This window comes from Ursus americanus, chromosome 2 (genome assembly GCF_024610735.1).
Source record: "Ursus americanus isolate L20-20 chromosome 2, mUrsAme1.1.p, whole genome shotgun sequence".
Classification (NCBI taxonomy): domain Eukaryota; kingdom Metazoa; phylum Chordata; class Mammalia; order Carnivora; family Ursidae; genus Ursus; species Ursus americanus.
The window spans coordinates 38319298-38331591 of NC_142128.1; the positions used below are offsets into that span (position 1 = coordinate 38319298).

At 54.9% G+C, this 12294-nt stretch overlaps 1 protein-coding gene across 2 annotated transcripts in view; it reads right to left on the reverse strand.

Annotated features, from left to right (window-relative positions):
* The window catches only part of PDPK1 (3-phosphoinositide dependent protein kinase 1), a 73812-nt gene that overhangs the window by 14209 nt on the left and 47309 nt on the right, over nt 1–12294 (reverse strand). For both annotated transcript variants that reach the window (XM_045784719.2, XM_087853372.1), the window contains exons 7-11: nt 9611–9686; nt 5932–6000; nt 5616–5712; nt 4427–4600; nt 718–935 (exon numbers count right to left, since the gene is read on the reverse strand). In XM_045784719.2, coding sequence (XP_045640675.1) covers nt 718–935; nt 4427–4600; nt 5616–5712; nt 5932–6000; nt 9611–9686 — 634 coding nt within the window. The remainder of the gene's footprint in view (nt 1–717; nt 936–4426; nt 4601–5615; nt 5713–5931; nt 6001–9610; nt 9687–12294) is intronic.

The following is a 12294-nucleotide window of genomic DNA, read 5'->3' on the forward strand; positions in this document are numbered from 1 at the left end:
AGAAAAATGTTTGTGAAACATACAACAAAAATACTCTTCATGTCCATGGCTCTCTGAGTCAACTGCAAAAAGATGGAAAACGTACAAGAAGAAAAATAGTCAAAGTACACAAAGTACCTCAAAAGATAAATACAAACGGCCAGTGATGTTTGCTTCAACCAGAATACACATATAAATTCACATCAGCCCATTTTTAGAGCATCCAAGTGCTTCTGGGGAGGCACTGTGGACACGGAGCATCCTCACACATGCTCGCCCTCACTCCACCTGCCAACCCAGGGCTCCCCCTTACAAGAAACACCTAAGCAAGTGGGAGAACCTACATGCAAAGGACGGTCTGCAACAGCAGAAACTCCGGAAGGCCCCACATGCCTCACCTGGGAGTGGTGGTCATCTGGTCGGTAGTAAATTTGTGTCAGAACACAGATGCCAGCAAGGCCTGGCTCACAGAGTCCCAAGGGCTACAGCCCTGAGGGTCTTGAACCCACTCATCCCTGAGCCAACACCCCCAAACCCCCAATTCAAGCTGGACCCTTTAAGGGTCCTTATTTCCAAAGCATCAATGGCAGCAAGGGAGGTGTGAGGTGGCGCGGAGCCTCCGCAGGCAGCGGAGACGAAGGGCGGGCACCCTGTGCTCTCAGTCTCCTGCCACTCGGCTCCCACACGCTCCGCTCCGCTCTTCTAAACGGAGCACTGCTTACGTCTACGGATTCTTACCAAGGGTTTCCACTGGCCTGCTTCTCCAGTAACAACCTCTTCTCATCTTCGGAGAACTCTAAGTCCAGTTCAAAAGAATTAGTGTCCAGGTCGTGGATATACTGCTCGATGTTGCTGCCCGTCGTCTGCGGCAGGCCTGCATCCGAGGCGGACAGGGAGTGGGAGGAGGAGGACGAGGACACCTGCATACAGCCGAACTGGCTCAGGAGGTTGTCATACTGCACAGAGAAGAGGGAACAGTGAGAGCCACGCACGATTTCCCTCAGGCCCCCAGACCAGACCCAGCAAGCCCACACCCTGGAGGTCCTGAGGCCCCCACAGCCGCTCTGACTCCTCCTGCACCAGATGGAGGGCCCCGGAACCAAGACAGGGCTGGATGCTGCCAAGTCTGGTCCCCTTCCTGATGGGCTGACCCCCAATCTTCATCCCCAAGAAGAGGAGACCCAGGGCCTGGGGCCTGCTGACCTCTGCAAGCCCTGTGCTACCCCAACCAGAGGAAGGAAGAGGAGGAACGGGTGGCCCCCTGGGTGCAGAGGCAACCTTCTGTGAGCTCAGGAGCCCTCCTCCTTGACCCTGTGGCTTGACGTTTCTAAGTCTGTGGTTGTCACTATATATCCCAATTTGACTAACTGCATTCAATTAAAAAAAATCCCTTTTAACTAAAGAAAATATTAATTAAACTTGATAAATAGTTGCCTGCTCTTCTGGAGAAAGCTATAAACCGATGGTAACACAAAAATGGACTTATCGATGTGCCAAACAGGCAAAGCCTGTGCACTCAGACACCGCTGGGGCCAGTGACAGGGCCAGAGAGCCCTCACCAAAGACCTGAGGAAGAGTGCTCACCCTTGACGGCCTGCGTCCCACAACTGCAGGCCCCATGCCTGAACCCCAATGAAGCCAAATACAAGGGAAAAGAAGCCACCACCAATGGTGAGACCAGAGTCCGCATGTCCTTCCAAGTCCCCTCCACGAAGGCCCCGGCTGCCACCTTTGAGGGTGGGCCCCAGACAAAGCCCACCCCCACTCCTGCAGACTGCTCCCACCCCCCTTACTCACTTCCAGGAGTGGCTTTCTCCCTAGTGCTCACACAGCACAGGGAGCAGGCTCAGTCCCACCGCATTGGCTCCTGGGTGGGACTGACCCTGGACACTCCTACGGCCCCTCATCTAAGTAAGGTCTTCTTCTGGCACATTCTCTGCTTCTGCTCTGTGAGGACTCCCTGGGCCAAGGCCGCCTCTGCTCAACATCCCAAAATTTGAAGAAGCTTCCATGAGCCCCCCTGCCACCAGGTGTCTCAGGGGGCTGCAAGGCCAGTGAGACGGATATCTCCATCATCTCCATTTCTAAAACAGAGAAACTGAGGCTCAGAACTGTCCCAAGACCACAGCCTGCTAGCTAGCACTGAATTAGGACTGGTCTTCTATGTCTTTTCCAGCACAGCAGCTGCCCCACTCTCGTCTCAGAGCTGTTGGCTTCCCACCACCGCCACCGCTGCCTGGGCGATTTCTGTCTTGGCAATGGCGTTGCACTGCGCCCCACAGAAAGCTCCAGATGTTGTATCTCAGCTCTCTGCTCTTCTCTCCTCAGCAGCACCTTGGATGACCCACAGCACAAAACGCAAGCCCAGAAAGAAGGGGTGACACTGGCTGGCGTAGGGGTACCTGCCGGCGTGCACTAAGGAAACTTCCATGCTGCTCTAGAACGGAGGCTTTCTCCGAGGGCACCACATCTAGCACGCTCCCTCTGGGATCCAACCACCAGTATCATCACCAGCTCCGGCAGGTCATCAGGAACACGCAAGAGAACCGAGTGACTGCTCTCTTCCTCTCTCCATTCCCTGAGCAAACACCGTTCCCAGTTCCTTGCCCCCAGAGGGATCCCCCTTCCTACTGAAAAAGACCCCAGACTCTCTCGGGGCCTCACAGATGAGAACATGCCCCTGTGAGACTGTCAACACCGGCAAAATGGGAGCGTCCCTTCCCGTATCTGATACCTTCCCAGGTCAAGGCTCATTTCACTGTCCAAATGGAAAGTCTGGTATAGCGAGCGCTGCCTAAATACCTCCCAAGGCTTTCAAACCACACAGCTCTGAGAGCTGACGATGAGCCACCTAACAGAAAATAAGCCATTAACCAATGGAGCTGGTTTTAAGATGGCCCCACCTGAGTACTGAGAAGTCAGGGCTCTCAGCGTGGTGAACGCAATGAATCGGCAGACAGAAGGCCTGCCCGAGACACTCCACCGTGCGTGCACACATGTGCACACACGGCTCCACGAAGCCGAGCCCCCGGGCACCGAGGCCCAAGTCAATGATGACATGAGCGGCTGCTGCAGAGCCAGCAGGCCGAGCAAGCTGCCTCCCAGGGACGCCCTGCCCACCTGCTCCCACTGGCCAAGGCTCAGGAAGGACATCAGGTGCGGGGAATGGAGTCCTGGGGCGGGGTCCCCGGCAGTCCGCACCTGCGGAGGCTGCTGACAGCCGAGACCACCGCCATGGGGGAAGCAGGTCAGGAGTGAGCGCAGATGGCTGGCCACATCCGACTCCCTTCAAGTCCAGGCACAAACGGTATTTTAGGACAACGAAAGGGTAGTGTTTGATGTTTACAACAGTACGGAGGAGACACGTAGGAGACAAAAAAAAACTCGGTCTCTGAGAGGTGATCCGAGCAATAATTTTAACTAAACTCTGGATGACTTTGATAAAATCTAAACCTCCCAGTCAACTAACGTGACACACTAGACACAGGAATTGGCTAGAAGAAGCCAGGACCACATAAGTTAAACCAAGAGAATGGACTGTGGATGGTAACAGAAACACAGGAGATTGTATTTAAACGTGGGGGGGTCATGGTAGAGGGTGAGGAGGGAGCACAGGACTGCCCAGGAGCTGGTTGCTGGTGGGGGGGTGGTGCACAGCCGCTCGCTGAACCCCTCTGTCCACTTCTGTGTCTTCACTCCCTCCATAAGGAGCGTTCGAACAACAAAGTATACTCAAGACCCTGCCTGTACCAGGCACTAAAACGCAACAGTGACCAGTGTCCAGCCTCAATGCCACGTCTCCCGAAAGTTCAAAGCAGAAGCACCCTGGGCTTCTCAAAGATGAGAAGCATTCCAGAATGTCTTTAGACACATCATTACAAGGCACCAGCCAAACGCAGAAGACAGAAGCCCAGAGCGACAGCGTGGAGGGTGCTACTCCCACTGGCCCTAGTCTCCCCGACCCAATGGCAGGCTCCCTCTGGGTGAAAACTAACTACAGGAAGTAAGAAAAGGAGACTGCCCTTACCCCCCAAGCCTGGCAATCTGAGCTCAGGACAGATGGGCAAGTGGATGCTTCACTGGCCCCAGTACTGGGGAGACTCGGACAGGGGCTCACAGTGCTCAACCACCAACTGGTCTATACTGGCCTCCCGTCCAGCCACTCGTCCCACAAGCTGGGCTCCCAGGGCCCATGGCACAGACGCCCTGTGCACCGAGGAACGATGGCACACAGCACTGCTGGGCTGTTCCTGACACACATGTGCATGTGGGCACACCACGCTCACACGCACATACACCGCATGCACGCACGCACACACAGACACGCACATATGTACACACATCACACTCATGCCCACGCCACACCTACAGACACATGTGCATGTACACACAGCACGTGCACACAGACCACGCTCACGCACACGCGTGCACACGCCAGCTGGCTTACGTTTCCGTAGCAGTCCTCATCGTCCTCTGACATGGCTGGCAGGTAGGCAGTGAGCTTCGGAGGCGTCTGATGCTGCAGGTTCTCCCACGTGATGGATTCAAAGAACGGATGAGCTCGCAGGGGGCCGTACCCTCCCATTTCCTCACAGCCTAACCGCTTCGTGGCATCTAAAACCTAAGACAAGTCAACACGGGTCAGCGTCAGGATCGAAAAATAATTCTGACAAAAACATTCTTTCTGAGCGCTCCTTTTTAATTCTTCTCATCTCAGACAAAGGAAGGGCACTAGGGCCTGTCCCGCCCCATCCCATGGCATGCCGGGGACAGCGGAGTCACCGCCAGGGCTATGTGTACCTCTCTCAGGCACCTAGCCTTCCCCTCGCACAGGCGAAAATAACTCAAAATCTAATGAACAGCAACAACTGTTCTCTTAAAATACACAATTAAAAATCCCACAACAAGGAAAAGAATGAACATACCATCTTTAATAACAAGGAGACCAAGAATCTGTCTAGACGGCGAGCTGCCACGGACAGAACACAAAATGCTGTGTTCTCCCACCCGTGCTTCATCTCAAAGGGCCCCACGCCCATCTCCTTCCACATTCAGCTTCACGCCCCTAGACCCACCGAGCATCAACACGCTGCCCGCTGACAGGTCGACACGGGACTGACCCTGCTCCCCAAGACCAAGGGAACATGAGGGGGAGGGCCAGCACCTGCGCAGCAGGGCAGGGACACTGCAGCCGCTAAACACAAACACAAATCCCCTTCCTGGATGAATCTGCTTCGCTCCACGCTAGTGCCCGGGTCATCTGCAGACCCTCCAGCGGCGGACTCGAAGGCTGACGCCCACAGACGCCACCGTGCAGGATTCACAGCCACCTGCCACTGTAATACACCCAGCTGCTCCAGCAACAGGGAACTGCAAATGCTATGTATGTTGATGAACAAATGCAAAATGATACAATGATTTCCCATCTTATTCAAGTCAAGAATTGGGCATTTACAAAATCAAAAGGACACGCAGATCAGACAGAAGACACGAATCTACCTACACTCATTATCAACCCTAGGACACCCTTTTGTTAAACACAGGGGCCTCCAGGAAAGCTGCTCTGACCACAAGTTCAGAGGGACCTAGGATGTGGCTGTCGGATCATCTTACAGAAGAAAATTCAGAATATTTACCAAAAGTTTTTCCACAAGGTCTCTTGCCTTAGGGAAGAATTTTTCAGGAAAGTCATATTCCAACTTAATGATCTTCTGAAATATAAGATATTCATTTCTGTAAAACAAGAGAAGCCATCACTTTGACAGAGTGCACGAACTTCCCCAGCACAGAGCTTTACCTCTCCCAGGCCAGCAGTCTCCCTCTCTCCCTGCAAAGACACAGCTGCAGAAGTCCCGGCACCCTGGCCCAGCCCCGGCCCAGCCCCGGGGGGCTGCCTCCTCCCACTTCTCTTGCAGCTGCTGCGATGGGCTTGGGGGCGGTGGGTGGTCTTACCCCGCTCGAAAAGGCGGCAGTCCTGCCACAAGCTGGTATATTATACATCCGAGAGCCCAAAGGTCTGAACTTTAAAGGAGGGGAAAAACAGAGAAGAATGACATTTGTAAAATTTCCGTGACAAGCACAGTTCGTTTCTTCCTGATCGGTTTGTACCGCCCCATTTCAGCCTCTGATCTACTTCTCTCCTTTAAAACCAGGTCAGTGTGAGGGTGGGAATCTGCCTGGCGTCCTTCCTGAGGGGGCCTCCCCGGGCACCTGGACTTGGAGGATCCCAGGCGCAGCAGGCCGTGCAACCATTCCCACAGACCTGCCACCGCAGCGGGCGCTCCCAACTTCCTCACGGGGCCAACGTGGACCTAAAGAGGCTGCAGAGGTCACTCCTGACTACAGGAAACATGGACAGTGACAAAGCAGCAGCTTCTTCGAGCGCCGGGTGGCAGTGCTGGTAAGGGGGCTCCCAGCCACCACTGCAGGTTGGTACAGCGAGGAATCAACTTAGATTCTCTCACGACTCACTCGACGTTTACCCCCAGGACACAGACGCAAGCCAAGGGGCCAAATCGGACAAATCAGACAATCCATGGGATGCGCACGAAGCAAGCTTTAACTCTTTCCCTTCTTGAACTTGTCGTGAAAAGCCCTACCCCTCTTTTATAAACATTTAATTCCACATTTTAAAAGAACCAGTTGTAAACTTCCCTAAGTTGTTTCCAGAACCAGCTGTCAGGGACCCTGGAGGGGATGCTCTCCTCGCCTGTGACATCGCCACCCCCTTTTCCCAGCCCGCCCTATGCACTCTCACCCCTCAGTGCCCCTCGGAGCCCTCTCGGAGCTCGCGGCTGACATCAATTTTGCATACATTATTTCCTGTGGAAGTTTTTCATTCTATTCCCAGCTCAGCACTACAAAAGCATCCAGATGCAACTCATCCCGCACCGCCAGCTGCCTGCCTGGAGCCCTAAACATACGGGGGGCTCGTGGGTTGCAGGATACAACCAGGTTCTGGAAGAGGCCACAGCCTGGCATTCAGGAGAGAGACTTTGGGTGCGGGTCGAAGTGTCAGGCCAGCCTCAGCGCCAGGAGGCAGAAAGGGCACTGGACACGGGTTAAAACATACAACAGATCAGAAATCTGAGACACAACATACAAGTGGAGTGAAGGGCATTTAAAAACCGAATCTATAGTCTCAATACTCAATACCTAGTTTTACACTTGGTTTTCTCTACTATCTAGTCTAGTCAAAACGGGGAGCCACACAAGATAGACGCCGACAGAAAAGCCTCGGCCCTTGGGAGTGGCAGCGGCCGGAGACTGGGCAGGCGCGATGGCGGGCTGCCATCTCCAGGAAGCACGGCCGTCGGCACGGCCAGGCCCTGGGCTCTTCTCACGCTGGCACATTATCACCAGCAGCTCTACCAGTTAAGATGGTTTTTTAATACAATACAAACAAAAGAGGAAAGCCGGTGTTAACATTTCTGGAAAGCAATATGTATCAAGGATTTTTAAAATGGTAAGTTAGACCAAGTCATTCCACTTCTTGGCATCCAAGCAGAGGACCGTCAGGCAGCCCCGGCACCCCGAGACAGGCAGGGGTGCCCTTTCCCCCGGGGCGTGGCATGTGCAGCACATGGCCGTCATGCCAGCTTGTGCCACGTAAGTGAAGAACACTCAGCGCTAACGATAAAGAAAGAGCTCAATGAACTCAGTAAACCCACGTGCCGGAAGCGCACAGGTGTTCGAGGTGTCTACAGACGACTTCCCGGACACGGGGAGAGGCCGGCTCCACAAGCCCAAGGAACAGGGCTCAAGCCTGGTTATTCACCACGACTCCAGCTGAACAGAAGTCACATGAACACACAGAAGACACGCAGAAATAAATAACTGGAAAGACACGCCAGATCACTATCCGGTGTCTGTAAGCAGGCTGCAGACTCCCAGTTTTCTTGCTTTTTTATCCTCCATGTTTTCTAAGAGTTCTCTATAATACACAGGTGTCACTTTGAGAACCAGAAAATAAATCTTACCTGTTTTTGAATAAAGATCACAACTTAAACACGTAAAAGCATAAAAAGATACACAACGACGTCTCCCTCACAGAGCTATCCCCTCACACCCCCAGAGGGCCACTGTCCCCACTGCTGGCGCATCTACCCAAGAGAGCATAAATGACAAGCCAATGTGGGTAGACAATCTCCTTCCAGTTTTCACAGAGAAGGCAGCGGCCACTCTGTGTCTTCCTATGTCACCCAATAGAGCCGGGAGGACCTCCCCCCTCAGTGCTAAAGGGCTGCTTCATCCTAAAAGCCCCAAATCGAGGAAAAGCTAGTCCTTAGGCAGCCGTGACATATACTTCAAGAATCTGGCCCGCAGCACTCACCACCCAGAGGAGGGTTTCCCAGCCTCGGCACCGTGGACACCCGGGGCCAGTTCATTTTCGCTGGGGAGCCGTGTCTGCACCGCGCAGGGCAGAGCAGGGTCCCTGGCCGCCACCCAGTAGTCGCCAATAGCACTCCCCTTCCCACTCCTGCCAAGTGGCGACACCGGAAGTGTCCAGCAGGGCCAAATGTACCCCGGGGGCCAGAACTGCCCCAGCTAAGAAGCCCTGCCCTACAGCAACGTCTGGCCCACAGTAAGAGTTTAGAATCTGTGGGTGAATAAGATTAAAAACACAAACGCAAAGAATGCGGAGACTGCTAAGAGGCCCACCCACCTTCATGTGCGCCCTGCAGCTCAACCCCCTAGAGTTTTTAAAAAGTGGTCACACTCAGAAACACAGAGCCACCCCCAGAACCACTCACTCCTCTGCCACCTCTGGCAGGGCTGTGTCTCTCCGGAAAAGGGGCTCCTTGCAGCCTGTCGGTACCAGTCAACCCGAGGGAGACCTCCTGCCTCCCTCCAGCAGCAAGGAGCCAGGGAAAAGCTCCAGCTACAGAACTTGTCATCTGGAACGGCTCTTCCACGTTGAGACCCCAGACTCTACTGCCACCTCTCCATCCTCCCACTGCCTCAGGCCCACCCAAGACCACTCTCCCGACTGCTCCCTGCTCCTGGCCATCAACACCCCACCCCCTTCTCCCCTGCTACCCTGCTGCTGACTTTTCACTCTCCAGACCTCTGTTCCTGCGAGCAGAGCCTCACCTATGCAGCTCTCATTTTCAAAACCCAGGCCCCCACTCACGCCCTCAACCCTGTGGCTCCAGGCCCATGCCAGTTCTAAGCACTGGGTACGGATGGCTGGCACTGGCTGGGCCCCAGCTGGGAATACAGCTCCACCCCCTCCCACACGGACTGCCTTCCGGGCCTCTCCCCACACTCTGCAGAGCCTGTTTTGCTAGAGTTGTCCTGTTGCAGCTGCCACTGCCAGGGTGTAGCAGCCCGAGGCAGCGCGAAGGATCCCAGGGCTCAGGGACATGGCAAGGAATACAGACCTCTCGGCCACACTTTACCCCACTGGCTGGGTGCTCCTAAAGGAACAAGATCAAATCTCAAAGCATCAGGCAACAACAGCCCCAGGAGTATGACACAGAACAATGAAGCAGCACACAGGTTGTCCAAGAAAGATACTGATGAAGGCCTCAAAAGGCACTCCTTAACTATTAACTGTACATGAACAAATGTACGTTAATAGCTACTGTAGAAAAAAGAAAATATTCTGGATCAAATGAAAGTGAGTTACCTTTTACAGGCCGACTTCTCTGTAAGCAGCTCTGGAGACACATACTGGGCTGTTCCTACAAACGAGTTGGCCCTGGCTGTTGAGAAGAGGAAAAAGGGAGAAAGGTCACGCTGAGACACAAGCATTTACCAACCATGCACCGTGGACGCTCACCCATCAGGACGTCATGGTTCACAAGGTTTAACTGGAGCTCTTTGTCACAGCACTAGTCCCCTGGAATCAGACTGTACACTCCCGAGAGCCCGACTTGTCCAAGGACCTCCCCTCAAACCCCCTTCTTGGGGCTCTCTCCTCCTAGGGCTGGCTCAGAGATCACCCACTCTGTGACACCAGCCCTGACTGCCTGGGCAGTCCCCTCCAGGCCACCCCACCACACGTTCTCTGGGTACCTCTCACAGACCCACTAGAGAGGCACTCGCCCAACCTCCTGTTAGCTGGGAGCAACTCGAAGACAGGGGACTTGTCTGTTTGCGTCCTGTGCAAATAGCTGTGGAGCCTAAATAGCCCCAGACACAGCAGACACAGATGGGACACGTGCAGGTGTGGGGAGGGCCTGGCCCCTCTGCAGGCTACGCGCCCCTAACAAACAGCTCACGGAGGTTAGGGGCAATGAAGGGAGCGAGAGCCGGGAGTTCTGGCCAGGGAACCTTCTCAACACCCCGCTGCCTCCAGTACTGGGCTGCACGACACCAGGTTCGCCAAGCTCAACCCAAACTCCTAGGGTCCGTGGCAGCAAGACCCTCTGAACCCGCTCATCACAAAACAGATGATGTAACAACACCTGAGTCACCCCAGCGGCCCTCAAGGACCTCAGGGGCTCGTGAGCAGCTGAGCAGCCCCGATGGGGCGGCACTTCGGGCAGGAGCCAGCCTGCTCTACTGCATGGCTCCTGAGGCATCCGCATGGGGTGTCCTCTGACATGGCGGAGACAGCACAGCCACTCTGCCCTTCCCTGTGACTGACAGACACAGGACCGGGATTCCCATGTGACAGCTGCCCACCGTCTGAGAGTAAAACACTTCTCTTAGGAGTGTGTCAAATGCTGCATCACCTTCGACACTTCCCAGGAGATGTCCCCCATCACTTGCCGTTACCTGCCACGCACGGCCTTCCACACCAGCCCCATATAACAGCACCCTGCACCTACACTAAACAGCTGTTGGCGAGGCTCTGGTCCTGCTCGGACAGGCCCCGGAGGAGACCACCCTTCCCGGCAGCAGGTTCCAGCATGGCCCTGTCTCCTGTCCCAGCACCCCACGGCAGACAGGAGGCCTAACCACTGTTTAACAACATTTTGCTCTGGGCAAACAAGTCCCGTGACTTAGCCTGACCCTTTTGCAGATCAAACGGTCCTTTTACTCAGTATCTTTAATAATCCCTGATAGAAAGTATTTGTCCCTAAGGACACATTTTCCTGAACTGACCTGAAAAGTAGAACATCACAGCAAATACACCTCCCAGCAAATGGTCTCCAGCCCTCCAGGCCACTTCTGAAACCGGGGACACAGAAAGTGGCACCCAGCCCCATGCAGGGTCCTGCCAGGTGGGCTTACTGACAAGTCTACACAGGGTTCTCAACTGGGGACAGACAGGCCCCCAGGGGACATCTGGCAGCGCCGGGAGACGTTTCCAGCTGGCACAACAGGGGCGGGAGGGAGCTCCGGTCACCTAGTGGACAGACGCCAGGGGTGCAACTAAGCATCCCACACGGCCGCCAACAGCAGGAGCTCTCCAGCCCCACACGTCCCAGGCCCTGGGTGGCCTCTGCAGCCTCACTGGATGGCGCTCTCCTACCCCCTGAAGACATGGCCCTAAATAGAACAGGAGGAGCCAGCTCCGTTCTGGGACATCCTGGAGGAGGCGGAGCTGGGGAAGGGAGGACTGCTGAAAGTGCCTTCGTCCTTCCTGCTGGGCTGTGTGTACGTTCAGTCAGGGGAAGCAACCTTCTCCTTCTGCACTGACTGGAGGCTCTGTACTGGGCACCCCAGCCTAGTTCTGACAGACAAATGACTTGAGGTTACAGCTTTCTGGGACAAAACACAACAGACCCATGTTTGGTCTGTCTATAAAATTCTTGACAGTATATGGCTATAAATAACACAACACCTGAATTAAAATGCAAACAGAAACCAGGACGCCTAGCCACACCAACGCAGCACATGGCGTCTGGGCTGAGAGAGGCCATTGTGTCCCTGCTCACCATCCCCAGGGTGGCCTTAAAGTGGCGAGGGCTCGCCCTGGGGGAGACTTCCTGACTGCTGTCCAAAGGCCTCCAAGGCAGATGCCAGGGAAGACGACGCAGACACAGCCAATGTGCTTGCTCTTCCCCATGTGTCCCCAGTGTGGTCTCTGTCCTCCTCTGTGCTCTAAGGGGGCTCCTGTATACTGCAGCCCTGGAGTCAGCGGGAGCCCCCAGAGGGAGGCAGGGGAGAGCCATGGGTTTTACTCCTCCTGCCTCACCCCACACCACGCCCCTCTCCCACCGCGATGCCCCCCGCACCTGCCCCGGGCCAAGAAGCTCACAGTCCCTCCTGTGGGGATCCAGCCCTGTTGCTTCCTCGGCCCTGCTCTCCGTAATGCTCCCTTCAGTAAGTTATTTTCCTATAAAGACTTCGCGGCTGCATTTGCATCCTGCCAGGACCCTGAGTGATACTGCCAAGAACACTGAGGTGATTCATAAGAGG